A 17,868-nucleotide genomic window follows, 5' to 3' on the forward strand; every position below is an offset into this window, starting at 1 on the left:
CATGTTTTTGAAGTTTATATAAGTAAAATAATACTGTGTGCATTTTGCCTATGACCTGCTGTTATGGACGGAATGGTATCCTGCCCCCGCTCCACCCCCAATTCATATGTTGAAGCCCTAATCCTCAACAATGTGATGGTACTTGGAGATGGAGCCTTTAGGATACTGGATATCATGAGGATGGGGCCTTTATGATGGGATTAGTGCCTTTATAAGGACTCTATAAGGAGACACCAGAGAGCTTCCTCTCTTTCTCTCTCTGTCGGCCATGTGAGGACATAGAAAGTGGTCATCTGCAAGCCAGGAAGAGAGTCCTCACTAAGAAACACACTTTGACTTTGGACTTCCCAACCTCCAGAACTGTGAGAAATAAATTCCTGTTGTCTAAGCTATTCAGTCTATGGCATTTTGTTATGACAGTCCAAGCTGACTAATACATCTGCTTTTTTTTTCACTTAACATGTGCTTGTGCAATTCATTCATGTTCATAAGTGTACCCTGGAACATTACCATGTTCCAAGGCTTCTCCTACAGAAACTGAACATAGCCCAGTTGAATATTTTTTATTTTGATTGATTTTTAGGAGTTCTTTACATAATCTAGGTACTATTCATTGTGGGTTTTGAGGAAAACACCTTTTCCCAGTTTATGGCTTGTTTTTCATTCTCTTGATGATGTCTTTTGATGTACATTAAAAATAATCTTTAATATAGTGAAATCTGCTAATCTGGAAAAGGATTTTCTCCTTGGACTGTTCATGGCATTGGTAAATTAAAAAGTAGTAATTGGTAAATTAAAAAGTACTGTCAAGTTCACTGCACATAAACCGGCATTGTTAAAAGTGGATCTCCATCATTCCATTTCCTTTCCTGCATTTGTCAGCATCGTTTTACACATTAAAGATGAGGAGGTACATATTCCTAAAACATATATGCTTGGTCTGTAGACACACTCATTGCTCTAAGGTAGTGGTTGCCATTTTTTTCCTTAAAGGGCCTAGTAGGACATATTCCAGGCTTTGACAGCCATATGGCCTCTGTCACAACTGAATTCGGCTGCCCTTGTAGCATGAAGGCAGCCAAACAATATGTAAGGAATAAACATGGCTTTACTTGTGGCACTGAACTTTGAATTTCATATAACCTCACATCACAAAATAGTATTCTTTGATTTTTTCCAATCATTTAAAATTGTCAAAACCATTCTTGGCTGGAGGGCTGTAGGAAAACAGGTGGTGGGCTGGGTCTGGCCCACAGGCAGCAGTTTGTGGACCCCTGTGCCAAGTGTTTGACTAAGCCTGTGAGGCAAACTGCACTCGCTGATAGAGGTTAGGCCACACAAGTGCCTTGGAAGCAATTTCTGGTTTGTCCTAGACCTTAGAGAGTGCGTGCAGATCAGAACCATGAAGTGAAGAGCAAAGCAAGAGACAGGCCTGTCTCAGGTTGTGCAACAGAACGTGTTTATGACAGATGACCCCTGTCCAAGTGAGCGCACTGTGAGATAAGGGGCCAGTGACCTACCAATGCATATGGCAAGCCAGCCCGTTCCCCCGTGCAGGGGGAGGACACTCCTGGGTTCCTGACCTCTATTCCAGGGAAGAGTATGTGTAAAAATATCCACCCTTGTTGGTATCAAATGCGCTGAAGAATATAGGTATTGGGATTTCAGCCATTGGGTCTCCTTGTTAGTGTTTCTCAGCCTTGATTTTCAATTTCAAAACCTTGGTCTCTGAACCCGCAGCGAGGGGTCTCTAGGGCAAATACATGGCAGGGCCGCCTTCCTCCGTGCAGAAAGGGAGAATCGTGCTTATGTGTTTTACGAAGCGGGACAGATGGGGTCGTCACCCCGGTGACCCGAGACCTGCAGAACTGTGTTCTCACACGAAAACCCCCAGGCTCTGCAGGCAGCGCGGTCCTGCAGCGGTTGACACTGGGCGACAGGAGTCGTGTTCCCACCCCTAGGAGAGAAATCGGCTAGGTCGCGCGGTGCAGCCCGCGAGGAGACGACCTCAGGGCGTAATCCGACGCCGTGGGTTAAGAAATCAGACCTCAGGCGCAGTGCAGCCGGCCCCTGGGGAGTCAGGGACCTGGATCGCCAATAACAGGCTGCCGTTGGCGGGCGCCGAGGGTGACCCGCGAGCGCCGCGACAGCCTCCCCGCCCCTAGCCGGACCCCCTCCGCCCCGCCCCCAGCCAGACCCCTCCCAGAGGTCCGGCCCCACCCGCGAGCCGCACCCGCGGCCCCACCGCTTCGGGGCTGGGGCCCCGGGACCCGGGCAGCCCGGCTTGACCTCGACCTCCGCCGTGCGGGCCCGACCGGTGAGTCCAGCCCGGCCGGCGCAGGCCCCGGCCGCCAGCCCCTCCCTCCGCCTCTCCCTGCCCCCAACACCAGGCGCGGGCTGCGGTCGGTGGCTGCGGCGGGGCCCGCAGGCGGCCATGGCGGCAGGCGCCGGGGCCAGGCCCGCGCCGCGCTGGCTGAGGGCGCTGAGCGAGCCGCTGAGCGCGGCGCAGCTGCGGCGACTGGAGGAGCACCGCTACAGCGCGGCGGGTGTCTCGCTGCTGGAGCCGCCGCTGCAGCTCTACTGGACCTGGCTGCTCCAGTGGATCCCACTCTGGATGGCCCCTAACTCCATCACCCTGCTCGGGCTCGCTGTCAACGTGGTCACCACGCTCGTGCTCATCTCCTACTGTCCCACGGCCACCGAGGAGGTAGGGCTGGCCGCTCGCCCGAGCCTGGCCCCAGATGCGCTGCGGGCGGGTCGCTGGAAGCGCCGGGGAAAGGGCAGACCCACGCGCGGCTGAGCCTCTCCCGGGTCCCGGAGGGGCTGACTGGCCTCTGTCCCGGGCGGGGCCCACCCCGGGCCGCCTGGAGACTGTCACGCCACTATCCCAATCCCGTGACCATCCTGAGCCTTCCCTGGGCAGCGGAGGGGCTGTTAAGGTCACTGCCCCCGGGCCTATGTCCGCGCAGATCCTCCCTGCGGCGGTGGACCGGCCGGAGGGCGCCTGCCCAGCCGCTATCCCTTGGGCGCCAACCTGTGGGGTGGACCCGCGGTCGGGTGCTTTGCACACTAGGGGCTGAACCCCCCATCTCCGTCCTGCCTGGCACAGGGACTTGTGCCAAGCCCGAGACGCTCTTTGAATACTTTCATAACCGTTCGTTTCTGGAAGGTTGAGCTAGTGATCTTGAAATGACTGGTAGCGCTGATCAAAGATAAGTTAAGAGGTAACTTCCTCTTTGCTTCATCGACTTTTTCAAGAAAAACAAACTGGAATATTATCAAGGCAAAATTTTTTTTTGTCATCACAACCTAGGGATTAAAAAAGCCCAATATTTTATCAGCAATAATTACATTTGACCTTTGTCCAAAATAAGGAGTAAATTTAGGCTTTGGATAGCTGTTCATCAGAAGCACCCTTTGGGGTTGAGTGTGGAGAGATAGGGGGCAGAGTGGAGTTCACGCCCGTGTATAGTTTATACTACGTGGGATAAATCTTACATTGCACATTCTGTGACATTACTTTCTATTATCTGCTCCAAATAGTGAAGTCCCTTTATAATAGTTTGAGTGTAGGCCTTGTGGAGGACTCATGGGGGTTGAGGTTGGATTAACAGAAATACAGTGGAAATATTTCATGCCCTCCATGCATGCATCCATTTTGTTGTTGTTTTTGAGGCAGGGTTTTACTCTGTCATCCAGGCTGGAGTGCCGTGGCTCGATCCCAGCTCACCGCAACCTCCGCCTTCAGGGTTCAAGCCATTCTTCTGCCTCAGTCTTCCAAGTAGCTGGGATTACAGGCGCGCGCCACCATGGCCGACTAACTTTTGTATTTTTAGTAGATACGGGGGGTTTCACCATGTTGTCCAGGCTCATGCATCCTTTAAAAACAAAAATTTGATTGAGCCTACATTTTAAAATATCTTGTCAATAGATCGATATGCTTATTATGTATTTCTTTTCTTTTTCTTTCTTTCTTTTGAGACAGAGTCTTGCTCTCTCACCCAGGCTGGAGAGCAGTGTGGTGATCTCAGCTCACTGCAACCTCTGCCTCCCTGGTTCAAGCGGTTCCCCTGCCTCAGCCTCCTGAGTAGCTGGGACTACAGGCGTTTGCCACCATGGCCGGCTAATTTTTGTATTTTTAGTAGAGATGGGGTTTCACCATGTTGGCCAGACTGGCCTCGAACCCCTGACCTCAAGTGATCCGCCGTCTTTGGCCTCCCAAAATGCTGGGATTACAGAAGTGGTGAGCCACTGTGCCAGGCTTATTATATATTTATTAATAGACATTCCCATTGTCATTTGCCATTGCTATTCATTTACATATTATATGTGAAAAGGTAAACTGCTTTAGTTTTTGGTTGTTTTGCTGCCTGTTTCTAGAATTTACCAGAGGGAGTGTATTAGAATGAAAGGATTGCTGGGTTGGAAATGGAGGTCTTGGTTTCTAACTGCCTCTTCCACCACAGACCTGCTGGGTCTGTATTCCCACATATAAAATAGAAAATAATGCCTGCCAAAACAACTTGACAAGGATGCAGTGAGGACCAAATGATATATATGCAGATAAATGTAAAAGATTGTGATGTGCCTAACAAATTAAAAATATTACTCAACACATTCAAAATATTACTGTTATTAGACCACATCCTGAAAACACATAATGAAATTTAGTTTTGATTGGGTCCAGATTTAGCTAACAGCATTTGGATGTTTCTGATATTGGCCAGTTAAGTTGTGGACTCTTCAATGTTATTATTAATTTAAGAAGCATTTGTTGAACACTTAGAAAGAGCAGGGCATACAAAAAAAGTCAAGACCTTCTGCTTAGGGAGGTAAATAGAGGCCTGATGGAAGAGGTACATTTATGATGAATTAGTTTTTAGGATCAGCCTCATGTGAAAAAAATTAAAAAAGGGTGGAGGGTGGGGATTGGAGGCATTTAAAAATAAAGTGCAAAATCAAATGGCCCCAAAAGGGAAAATTAGAGTTGAAAACAAGAGTTTCTGAAATGTATGTCATTAGAACCTGCATATGCTTCTGAGTGACTGATGCAGGGAGGGGATATGCCATTACAGGATCCACATTGTTTGTTTGGTGAAAGCCCAGCAATAATGTGAAGAGCATAGCAGTTTCTGGCTATTTTCCCTTAAGGTCATAGAACTAGCAAATGACTGGATCAGGTAGGATTCAGATCTAAGTTGGTATGACTTCAAAAATAAAAAGCTCTTATGTTTTATATAATACAAATATGTAAAGTGCTTTTACATCCATGGTTGCATTTGTGTCTTGTATCAGCCAAAGAGGTTGGCAAGTTTTCCACTCCCTGCAATGGCCTTCCTACCACCTCAATATTTCTTCTATCCATCTATCCTAAAGTAACAGTAGTATATGTTTTCATAAGAGGAAATTGAAGCCCAGAGATGTTAAGTGACTTTCACCTGGCTTGAGACTTGTTTTCTGATTCTGAGACTTAAGAATTCTTAGTGCTTTTTCAGACTTGACAGATTGCTTTCAGAAAGGGTCAGAAAAAACACATAAGATTTTTGGATTTAGATGCTTGGCCTTATCTACTCATATAGGCTTTAATGCTGAGTGCATTAATAATAACATCTGACATGTTTTTAACTACAATGCTAATTTCTAGAACATGACTGGGGATAAAGGAAAACTAATAGAAAAGAAAGTTGTGATTAATATTTAGCTTCTGCAAACTGCTTTTCAAGCCATCATTTCTTTTAAGGAACTTTCTACTCCAGCCAAATTGAACTTCTTACTATAGCAAGGATTTTTCTCCTTCATATCCTTCTCTTTTCCCCTTCCTCTTCCTTTCTTCTGTACCAGTTATCCAACTATGTACCTATCTTTCAACACCCAATTCTAACACTATATCCTAATGAAAGTTATCTTCCTTTTCCTAAGTCAAATCTACCACTCTGAATTCCCACGATAATGACAATAATAACTTCTACCGGGTATTTACTGTGTATCAGAGATGACTTTAAGTCACTTTTATCCTATTATCTCATTGAATCCTCTCACAACCTTATGAATAAGGTACTACTAATATCCTCATTTTATAGATGAGAAACTGAAGGAAAATTAACCTCTTCTAGAGTCACATATATTTAAGTGGGGGCCAGGATTCCAAGCCAGAAGCTATGCTTCCTTTGTAGGGCTTTGTAGCTCTCCTGTGGATCTTCATCATTTTATTTTGGTTGTCTGTGTCCTTATTGAGCAGGACAACCTACTGGATTTTAAGTTCAGACAGCAATTGCTCATTCATTTGTATAATCTCTATAGCACAGGGCTTTACATCAAACAGATGCTTATAATTTTGCATCAAACAGATGCATGAATGAAATAACACAATGTAATGTCAAGAGATGATGTTTTTCAATCCTTATTCAGTTTTAGCTGTTCTTGGGTTAAATACCTAGCAATTGTTTGGCCTTGGTAGTTTTAAGTAGAGTAAGCAAGTGTTAGGGCGAATGGAGAAAACAAGAACTTTGTCTCCTCACTTTGATGAAGCAGTTCTATCTGAACATCACCCTAAGTAGGTAGTCCCTGGCCCCCATTCCTTGGCTACCTAATCTTAAAATAGAATCACAGATTCTTAGAGTTTGGAAGGACCTTAGAGATTATTTAATGCAATTCCTACATATATATTCCTACCCAGTGATTTGAATCTAGTTCTTCTAGCTCCAGCCTAGTAGCATTCTCTCCTACTAACTCCATGCACTTGTGTTTGACTGGTATAAACTCTTACTCCATTCTCTATTACATATCTGATTAAATGTTTCTGCCCTGTCTTTGTGATCTGTACATATAAATCCATGTGAGTGTCTTTATTAAGAATATGTTTATAGCAGGAACAAGTGCCTAGCTTAAGGTCAGTTCAAAGGGCATTAATTCATGCAATTCTTGTGTTTATGATGATAAAGAGTTGAACTGAAAAGCAGGTATACCTGAGCATGCCAGAAACACCTTAAGAAATGGTTTATTCTCTGTTTAAAAAACTCATTTAAATAACTCATATTTTAAACAGAGAATAAACCATTTCTTAAGGTTATCTGTGTACTAAATATTGTCTTTGTATTACATATTGAAGAGTTTTTTTTGGTGGGGGGAATAATAGAAAGAAAAGAAAATAACCTTTAGATTCCTACTCAGACTTTTTTTTTTATAGGTTTAGTTTCTTTGAGATCTAGTATATTTCCTTTTTAATCACTCTTTTACTCCCACTTTTTTAAAACCAGCTCAGTAACTTTTCAAGCATCATTTATTAAGGCAGGACTCTTGTAAGGGCATGACCTCTCTCATTAAAACAAAATGTAAACTCCAAATTTCCAGGAGATAGAAGCAGGGAGGGACTTGGGGTGAGGCAAGCCAGGTTTCAAAATTTAAGGAGGCCTTTGCAGGACCGTGAGAATGAATGTCTCCTTAACTTCTGCAGCCATGGTGTCTCCTTGCCTCACCCTTAGTCCCCTGCCTTCTAGAAGGAGACTCTTCAGATAATGTGGAGGTAGCTTCCCTTGATTCCTATGGCTTCACTATACTTAATTCCTAAAGAATAAAATTGTTTCTCCTTTCAAATTCTGGTTCAAGTGTGGATAAAACATGGCATTGTGGTATTTAGAAGAAGCTTTAAATTTTCCCCCTGGTGCATTTGATTGGGGTATAAGGCTACAACCAGACCACTTGAGTTTTGTGAAGTTAAAGAACAGAACAGAAGCTACCCAGTACAATTGATGTGGATAATACATTTGTCCTCAGGGCAATTCTCTTCACACCCCTCGCTCTTTTTGTTCTTAGCACAGTGACAGGCTGGCATTTTCAACAAGAACCCTAGTAAGTATTAAAGAAGAAAGAAAATCAAAATGATTCACACTAAATATAAAAATAAAGGCCACCTTTCAAAGTATAGATTTCTCAGGTCGTGAGAAAACCCCGTTGGCCCTGAAGTGCTGGTTTAACTGCATTTATGTGCGATGTCTGTCTGGTTTCCTTTGCTGCAGCTTATAACCTGCCTAATTTCCTGAAAATGGATGTGCTCTTCTCAAATGCTGGTTCTTAAACTGAGCCAAGACCAAAGGTCTGGGTGGAAACCAGTAAGTCCCTAGGGCCTTCCTGATTGGCTTGGCAGAGAATGGTCTTACCTTTTCTGACCACCAAGGCTCCTCTGGAGCCTCCCCAGGTCTCAGGTGGGAACCCTCCCTCTGTAAACAAGGAAGCGCTCTGCCCATCACAGGCTCCCAGTAAACAATGTCATAACCACATCTTAGGCACTTACTGGGTTAGAGCAGTTGCAGGAATGGAGCAATCAGTCATTTCTACTTCTTATGTCTTCCAGAGTCAGGTTAGCAGTCTATTAGAAACTCCATACATTCTCTTTTAAAAATCATAGAATCTCTTGTGACCCTTAGAATAATGAAATGAAAAAAAAAAAAAAATCTTAAGAGTCACCTGTCTGGGTAGAAAGTCTACCTTTAACAGCATACTAGCATTACATTTTTTTTCACATATGCACAATATGTCTTCTAATTTCCTTTCTTCCTACCTCTTAGAAATGCAGTTTCTATTTTCATGAAGAAAGAAGTCAATCAATATTTGGATAATTGAAATCTTCTTGTTACCAGCTGACCTAATGGTTATTGGTTATCTAATTCTCTTCTGCATAGATGTCAATTCATCCAAGGCCATTTCAAGCAAAGAGTTGTTTTTTTTTGTTTGTTTGTTTTCAGTATAAAAATTTACATAATGAACATTGTATAGTTCCAATATTTCCTAGTTTGGGAAGATTTTTGCTTTTATATATTATCTATACTCACTTTTATTTACTATTTTTCTTTACGTCAACTTTAAATCAACTCTCTTTTACAAACTTAGACTCTTACTCTGACTTAGCATTGATAAAATCATAGATATGGTATGCTATTTTTCTTTTTTTTGAGATGGAGTTTTGCTGTTGTTGCCCAGGCTGGAGTGCAATGGTGCAATCTTGGCTCACTGCTACCTCTGCCTCCTGGCTTCAAGTGATTCTCCTGCCTCAGACTCCCAAGCAGCTGGGATTACAGGTGTGTGCCACCATGCCTGGCTAATTTTGTGTTTTTAGTAGAGATGGGGTTTGACTATATTGGTCAGGCTAGGCTCGAACTCCTGGCCTCAGGTGATCCAACCACCTCAGCCTCCCAAAGTGCTGGGATTACAGTCATGAGCCACCACACCTGGCCCTATTTTTCAAAATACATTAAATTTTTTCAAAATATATTAAAATAAATATAAATATTCAGATGAAAAGTTTACCTACAGATCACCTAAAATTATCTGATGGAGTATCAGTAATAACAGTAACAGTAACAAATACTGAGCTCCTTCCATATGCCCAGCACTTTTATAAACATTTTACATGTGATAAGTCATTTAATTTTCACAATGAGAGAGGAGCAATGATTATTACCATTTTCAAATGGAGAGACTAAGGCACTGTAAAGTAATTCATCCAACTCATTTAGACAGTAAGTAGTAGAGCAAATGTGGGTGCAAGTAGAATCTAGAGTCTATGCCCCAACCACTCTGCAAGAAAAACCTGGGGCATGTATTCTTCCCATTGCTTTTTTGTTTTGTTTGTTTGTTTTTGAGATAGGGTCTCACTTAACTCACTGCAACCTTGGCCTAGTGGCCTCAAGTGAACCTCCCATCTCAGCCTCCCGAGTAGCTGGGATTACAGGCTTGTACCCCCATGCCCAGCTAATTTTTGTATTTTTAGTAGAGACGGGGGTTTCACTATGTTGGCCAGGCTGGTCTTGAACTCCTGGCCTCAAGTGATCTGCCTGCCTCAGCCTTCCAAAGTGGTGGGATTACAGGTGTGAGCTACCACACCCAGCCTGATTTTCATCATCTATGTATTTAGCTCCTATAGAAGATTTTTAAAAATAGAATACGTGGCCAGGCACGGTGGCTCATGCCTGTAATCCTAGCACTTTGGGAGGCTTAGGTGGATGGATCACGAGGTCCGGAGTTTGAGACCAGCCTGACCAACTGGTGAAACCCTGTCTCTACTAAAAACACAAAAACTAGCCAGGTATGGTGGTGCACACCTGTAATCCCAGCTACTCAGGAGGCTGAGGCAGGAGAATCACTTGAACCTGGGAGGCAGAGGTTGCAGTGAGCCAAGATTGCACCACTGCACTCCAGCTTGGGTGACAGAGCAAGGCTCTGTCTCAGAAAGAAAGAAAGAGAGAAAGAGAGAGAGAGAGAGAGAAAAAAGAAAGAAAAGAGAGAAAGAGAGAAAGGGAGAGAGAAAGAGAGAGGAAGAGAGGAAGAGAGATAAAGAAAATACGTGTCTCATGCCCATGAGAGGATTACATTCTAATATGAAAGATAGGGCCACATACAAATGAGATCACATCAGTCTAGAGCTGAAACATACCTCAGAAACTATCTAGTCTACTATTTTCACTTAGAGAAGACCTAAGAAGATGTTCCAGAAAAATCAGTATTTTGAGGCTGTAAGTGAAATTTGTCCAGTGAGCTCAGTGGATCTCAGCATGAGGCTTTCATCAGATGCCAGTGTCATGCTCTTGGGCTTCCCAGGCTCCAGAGCCATGAGCCAAATGAGTCTTTTCTTTCTAAATTACCCAGTGTCTAGTATTCTGTTATAGCAACAGAAAATGGAGTTAGACAACTCTTATTTGAAAAAATGGGAGGCTATAATTATGAAACAATTAATGACTTATATAGAATTACTTCCCTTGGTTAAATTAGATCTTTACTTCCAACTAAAGACAATAATTTCAAAGCTTTGCTTTTTAAATTTGTTCTGCTGCCTGTGAAATCATTTAAAATCAAGGAAACTATACAACCGAAACAGTGCATTGTTATAAAGCCATGAACATCATCCTTATGTAGTTCCTTATATTTGTATACCTGAGGTACTAACCATCTAATGAGCATGTTTTGTACAACAGAAGGCCTATATATTTGCAAAGACTGCTTTAACCCTGAAAAATATTTGTAGAAGGCGTATTTTTAAGGGAGTAGGTAGGAATGGAATGATTGGAGATAGGTAGGTTTGTGTCCTTTGATTTCTCCCTTACTCCACTCCCCCTAGGTGGAGTAAGAGGTATATCAGGCAGTCCTTGAAGGAGGGAGCACATGAGTGCTTTGCTGAATTGGGTGAGAAGAGTGTTTAGAAAGGAAAAAGCCATGAAATAGTATGAAGTCATAAATAAACAAGAGGACTTTGTGGGTGGAATGGAGCTGGAGTATGAAGGTGGGTGATTGAGAGTTATGCTGTGAAGAGACGCATTAGTGAATAAAGAGCTTGTGATCATTCTATATCTTTTACTTTTTCTTTATTTTATTTTATTTTTCTTTTTGAGACAGAGTCTTGCTCTGTCTCCCAGGCTGGAGTGCAGTGGCCGGATCTCAGCTCACTGCAAGCTCTGCCTCCCGGGTTTACGCCATTCTTCTGCCTCAGCCTCCCCAGGAGCTGGGACTACAGGCGCCCGCCTCCTCGCCCGGCTAGTTTTTTGTATTTTTAGTAGAGACGGGGTTTCACCGTGTTAGCCAGGATGGTCTCGATCTCCTGACCTCGTGATCCGCCCGTCTCGGCCTCCCAAAGTGCTGGGATTACAGGCTTGAGCCACCGCACCCGGCCATCTTTTATTTTTTCTAAGATTAGTTTAGGAGTGGCCAGAAGAGCTACTCCTAAACTGATGTGCTCCTTGATGTGCTCCTAAACTAAGCACGTGAAGGCCCTCCCCTAAATCTCCTGTAATACAAATAGAAAATTATTTTTGCACAAAGACCTTTATTGTCACACTCGGTCCATTAATTGAGGGATATTGGTTAAACATATACTCTGTGCCAGAGTAATGGTCTACAGTACTGGGAATGTAGGCGTGAGTGAGAAACACACAATCCCTGCCCTCTCTGTGCTTTTATCAGTTCAGCCTTAGAAAATGAAATATCTTAGGTGAGAGGGCAAGGAAAAGGGAAGAGTTAATTTTGGAGTTTTGGATTGGGTATGTGGGGGGCACGTGGCGTTGATTAGGGAGACAGAGATGAAAGGACTAGTGCTATTTCTCAGTGAGTCACAGGGTTGTGGGCAAGGAAGAAGAGAAGTAGATGCCTCCTCTCTCACCTCAGTCTTTCTCCTTCAGTCACTGCGTACTTCTGTCTCTTAATATGGAAATGTTAAGATTCTTATACTTATGGGCCTTTTCCCAGAGAATGCAGAGAGCATACAGGATTTTGTCAGAGGTGCAGTTCACCTCTGGATGTTTTCTGGAAAAGTAAATCATGCGTGAAATTGAATAAATTGATGGACTATCAGACTTGGTTTGCTTTTTTCCAGTATAAGCTTTGTGTCTTTGAGACTATGGTAGGAGTGTATAACTTCCTGGCTAGGAAGTTAGAAAAAAAGTGAGAATATGCAAACTATTTAATAGCTTTCACCTAGGAATGGAGGTGGTGACCGATGGAAAAGAGAAGATAGGTCTGGCTTCTGAGGCCTTGGGAAGACTGGGAAAACTTGGAAAGATTTGGGAAGAATTGGAAAAGGAGTGAATCAAATATTGACAGATCATCGTGCCTTTCTGGGTTTTAAAGAAAGACTCTTGTGGCTGGCACCATTTCCTGTGGCTCATTGCCACTTGAAACTGTATTGTGTGAGGGGGAAAGTGCTTATCAGCTGGTTTGATGGAATAGGGAGTTTGTGAAGATTTCAGGCGAAGAGTTCCATTCAGTCTGTGTGGCCTGTGGTAGGATAAATCTCATCAATAAATCTCATCAAAGGGCAAGTCGGAAGACTCGATCTAGTTCCTGGACCCAGCCTAAGTGCTTGCCTTGATGTAAATTATCACTCCTCCGTATGTTTCACTTTCATCTTTAATAAAAAGAATATGGTAATAACTGCCCTATCTTTGTGGATTTCTGTATTAATTGAAATAATACATTAGAAATGCCCTTTGTTAGCTGGGCGTGGTGGCTCACGCCTGTAATCCCAGCACTTTGGGAGGCTGAGGCAGGTGGATCACTTGAGGTCAGGAGTTGGAGACCAGCCTGGGCAACATGGCGAAACCCCATCTCCACCAAAAATACAAAAATTTAGCGGGGTGTGGTGGCGTGTGCCTGTAATCCCAGCTATTCAGGAGACTGAGGGGGAGGATCACTTGGATCTGGGAGGCGGAGGTTGCAGTGAGCCAAGATCCTCCACTGTACTCCAGCCTGGGCAACAGAGGGAGACCCTGTCTCAAGAACAAAAAAAAAAAAAAAGGAAAGAAAAGAAATGCCCTTTGTTATACTGTTTAAGATCACATTACCTTTGCAATATTATCTCTTGTAAATTACCTGTTCCAGGAACATGGATCTAGTCACTGACTTCAGTAAACCTTTTACTTTCAGCCAGAAACTTTGGTTTCCGCCTAGACTTCCTCTCTTCCCTGTTTAAATTCCCAGTCTCTCCCTATTTAAACGCCTCTAGTATCCTAATGAAGTACTTTTAAACTGTTGAACAGTCTTTATTTCCCTTTTCTAAATGAAGAGCGGGATATAATTTGGGGCAGAGTCACCATCATGTGGTGTAAGGGTTAATCAAATTTATTTCAGTAGAAGTTCTGTTAATACCTGACCGTTAGACCTGCCTGCAGCTAGTTTCTCAGATCAGAGGTCGGAATTAAGCTTTAAACGTTGACTTTTAGAGTTCTCCTTGAGAAGTTCCAGATTTTCAGTATAATTACATAGAGAAATGGAAGATCCCTCTGACATTTTGTCATTACAGAAATTTTGATAACTTCAACTTCCAATTTTACATATGTTTGACGTGTAACTTTGCTTTTCTTTGATCATCAAAATTAAAAACAATTTCTCATAGTAGAAAAAATGGGTAAGAATTTGCTAGTTTGATATGGTCAACTAATTTTTGACAAGGGCACCAAGAGGACACAATGGGGAAAGGATAGTCTGTTCAATAAATGATGCTGGGAAAATGATTTCCATAGGCCAAAAGAATGAAATTGGACCTTGTGTTATACTGTATACAAAAATAAACACAAAATGATAAAATACCTAAATATAAGAACACAAACTATAAAACCATACCCAAAGGAAATGAAATCACCACCTTAAAAAGATATTTGCACTCCCATGATTGCTGTGATATTATTCACAATAGCCAAAATACAGAAACAGCCTAAGTGTCTGTTAACCTATGAATGGAAAAAGAAACTGTAGTATACACAATGGAATATTATTGAGCCTTAAAGAACAAAATCTTGCCATTTACCACAACATGGATGAGCCTGGGAGACATTATGCTAAGTGAAATAAGCCAGACACAGAAAGAGAAATATTGTGTGATCTTAATCTCACTTATATACAGAATCTGAAAAAAAAAAAAAATCAGAGATAGAGAAAGAAACTGGTTATCAAGAGCAGAGGGGCATAAAGGGGAGGAAATGGGAAGAAGCAGGTCAAAGGAAACAACATTACAGCTTTAGAAGATGAGCAGGTCTAGAGATCTGATGTACAACCTGAGGGGTGTAGGTTAAAAAAAAATTGAACTGTAAAATGAATAGATTTTAGCTGCTCTTGCCACAAAAACAAAAACATGGGTAACTATGTTAGATTATGGATATGTTAATTTGCTTCAGTTTAGTACTGTTTCCATCTATCTATATATCCCATAACATCATATTGTATACATAATAAAATTTATCTTTAAAAAAGAATTAACTAGTTGAAAAGAATTTACTAGGTTAACAGAATGTTCTCTGCAAGACACTTTGGGATTCTTTCGAAAGATTCTAGGTGGGATGTGTTGTTTTTCATTTTTGTACTGTCATGATCACTGCTCAGTTTTCTGTTTGCCCTTTCTTAAATTGTTTCATAGTTTCCCATATAAACTTTTAAGAACATGCTCATTGGAACTGAATATGATATTTTATTTGTTTTATTTTTTGAGACAGGGTCTTGCTGTGTCACCCAGGCTGGAGTGCAGTGGCACTATCACTGCTCACTGCAGCTTCGATTTCCCCAGGCTTGGGTGATCCTCCCACCTCAGCCTCCTGAGTAGCTGGGACTACAAGTGTATGCCACCACACCAGGCTAATTTTTATATCTTTTCTAGAGATGGGGTTCACCATGTTGCCCAGGCTGGTCTTGAACTCCTGGGTTTAAGCAATACACCCACCTTGGCCTCCCAAAGTGCTAGGATTATAGGTGTGAGCCACTGCACCTGTCCTGTGATTTTCTCCTTATTACTAGTTTTCATTGGTTTGATTATGATGTGCCTTGATGGGTTTTTAAAAAACACTTATTCTGTTTGGGGTTTGTTGAGCTTCTTGGACATGTGGGTTTATAGATTTCATCAACTTTATACATTTTTCATCCTTTATTTCTTCTTTTATTTTTCATGCCCCATCTGCTCTTTTCTCTTTCTAAGACTCCAGTTACGTATGTGCTAGACATCTTTCTGTTGTCCCAGCACTGTTCAATTATTTTTAGTCCTTCTTTCGTCATTTTGGGTAGTTTTCATTGGTAGTCCATTGGTACACGCTCATTGATCTTTTCTTCTGTGGTGTCTAATATGCTATTAATCTCACCCAGTTTATTTTACAATTCAAATATTGTATTTTTCATTTCTAGAGGTTTCACTTGAGTCTTTTCTTCCATTTCTGTTTATAATTTTCCTGTTTTCCTCTACTTTCTTGAACATGTGGAACATATTTATAATAACTATTTTAATGTCCTCATCTGCTAATTCTATTAACTTCTGTTCATATTGATTCTGATTGTATTCTGATTATACGGATTTTACTCCTAGTTGTCAATTATATTCTCCTGCTTCTTTGCATGACTGGTACTTTTTTACTGAATGCCAAACCTTGTGAATTTTACATTTGGGATACTAGATTTTTTTCCTCTAAGATGTACTTTGTGCTGACTGTAGTTAAGTTGCCAGAAATTACTTGGATCCTTTTGAGGCTGGATTTTAAGTTTCATTAGGGCTGTCCAGAGAAGCCTTCAGTCTATGGTTAATTTATGCCTGCTGGTAAGGCAGTACACTTCTGAGAACTTTACCCAATGCCCCAAGTATTAATGAGGCTTTCTGCTTTGCCTGGCGGGAACATGAATGTCCCAGCCTTGTATGAGCTTCGAGAATTATCTGACCTTCTACGTTGCAGTGCTTCCCTCCATGGCCTTTGTTAGTTTCGTCTCATTCAGGCACAGGTGAGTTCTTAGCCGAAGACTGAAAGAAAGATACCCTTCTGTAAGACCTCCACAACTTGTGCTCCTCTCTGTGCAGCTCCATCCTCTCAGGCACTCTGCCTCACAAATCCTAACTGCCTTGACCTTCCTGAACTTTGTGTTTCTCTTCAACACAGCAAGAACGCTGGGCTCTGTTCTGGTTATGGGACCTGCACCGTGGCCTGGAAACTGACCCTGGGAAGTTAGCTGGAGCAATCGCAGGGCTTATCTCATTTGTTTCCCTTCTGTCAGGGATCACAAGCCTGCACTGCTTGTAGTGTTTGAAAATTGTTTGTGTGTGTGTGTGTGTGTGTGTGTGTGTGTGTGTATTTGCCTTTCTAGTTATATAAGGTGGGAGAGTAAATCTAGTCCCTTATATTCCATTGTGAATGGTAGCAGAGGTCGGCAGTTGGCCCCTAAAGTCTTTTTTCACAGCAAAAATTTAACTGAGTAATTTCAAATCTGTGGCATAATGCATAGTATTATACTAAAAGAGCCATGGATGTAGGAATCAAGATCAGGGTCCTAACCCTTGCTCAGTTGCTTAACTTTCTGTTTCTCACATTATGGAGTTCTGTGACCCTCTACCTAGATGACTTAAAGCAGTTAATTTCATTTCTCAATTTAATTCTCATCAGTAGAATGAGGGTTAGCAACGTTCTTTATGACACACTGGGGTGCTACAAAGTGTGAAGCCTTAGGTTGAGCTGTTTTCAAAAAGCTTATTATCACTTAACAATCTTTATTTTATTTAAATTTTTTTATAGGCACCATACTGGACATACCTTTTATGTGCCCTGGGACTTTTTATCTACCAGTCACTGGATGCCATTGATGGGAAACAAGCCAGAAGAACAAACTCTTGTTCTCCTTTAGGGGAGCTCTTTGACCATGGTTGTGACTCTCTTTCCACAGGTAAATTAGTGGAGTTTTTTTTTTTTTTTTCTTATGATACCTTAAAAATAAAATGAACTGAGTTGTTTGAATGCTCAGTTTTTTGGATGGATATACATTTGGGAGCAAATTTATGGAGTTGTTTAAAAAGTATGTCAAGAATTCATTTTGATAAGTGTACTTTATTTTAATGCCACTGATTATTTCCTTAGAACTCTGTATTTCTAAACAGCATAGGGCAATTATTTCATAAATTATTTTTAATTCTTAATGATTCTTAAACTTTGTTTCTTTCAGTATTTATGGCAGTGGGAGCTTCAATTGCCGCTCGCTTAGGAACTCATCCTGACTGGTTGTTTTTCTGCTCTTTTATTGGGATGTTTGTGTTTTATTGCGCTCATTGGCAGACCTATGTTTCAGGCGTGTTGAGATTTGGAAAGTAAGTATGTTTTTTAAGTTGTACATTTAAAAATATAATTGAATTCATTTGCACAATCTGTTATGTCATTCACTGATAATAAGGAGAACAAAGCTTCAATCAGTAATTTAAATTAATTCGTTGGAGTACTCATAAATGCTATACCTTTAGTCTTTTAGGTATTCTGCATGTTATAAATAGTTACATTATTTGATAATAATTTTATTTTTCTTCTCCCCTTCTCCAACTTAATCACTAGCCCAAGTTTACAACAGAGAGGATTAAAAGAAAATTAAGGGACCCGG

General features: G+C 41.8%; 1 protein-coding gene across 2 annotated transcripts in view; it reads left to right on the plus strand.

Annotated features, from left to right (window-relative positions):
* The first annotated feature begins 2,196 nt into the window (after positions 1 to 2,196).
* The window catches only part of CHPT1 (choline phosphotransferase 1), a 30,873-nt gene continuing 15,201 nt past the window's right edge, over positions 2,197 to 17,868 (plus strand). For both annotated transcript variants that reach the window (XR_002725414.1, XM_023187260.1), the window contains exons 1-3: positions 2,197 to 2,707; positions 17,019 to 17,166; positions 17,443 to 17,584. Coding sequence is in view for 1 of the 2 variants with exons in the window: in XM_023187260.1 (XP_023043028.1) it covers positions 2,435 to 2,707; positions 17,019 to 17,166; positions 17,443 to 17,584 (563 nt within the window). In the remaining variant the exon portion in view is untranslated. The remainder of the gene's footprint in view (positions 2,708 to 17,018; positions 17,167 to 17,442; positions 17,585 to 17,868) is intronic.

The sequence above is a fragment of the Piliocolobus tephrosceles genome, chromosome 10, assembly GCF_002776525.5.
Source record: "Piliocolobus tephrosceles isolate RC106 chromosome 10, ASM277652v3, whole genome shotgun sequence".
Taxonomy (NCBI): domain Eukaryota; kingdom Metazoa; phylum Chordata; class Mammalia; order Primates; family Cercopithecidae; genus Piliocolobus; species Piliocolobus tephrosceles.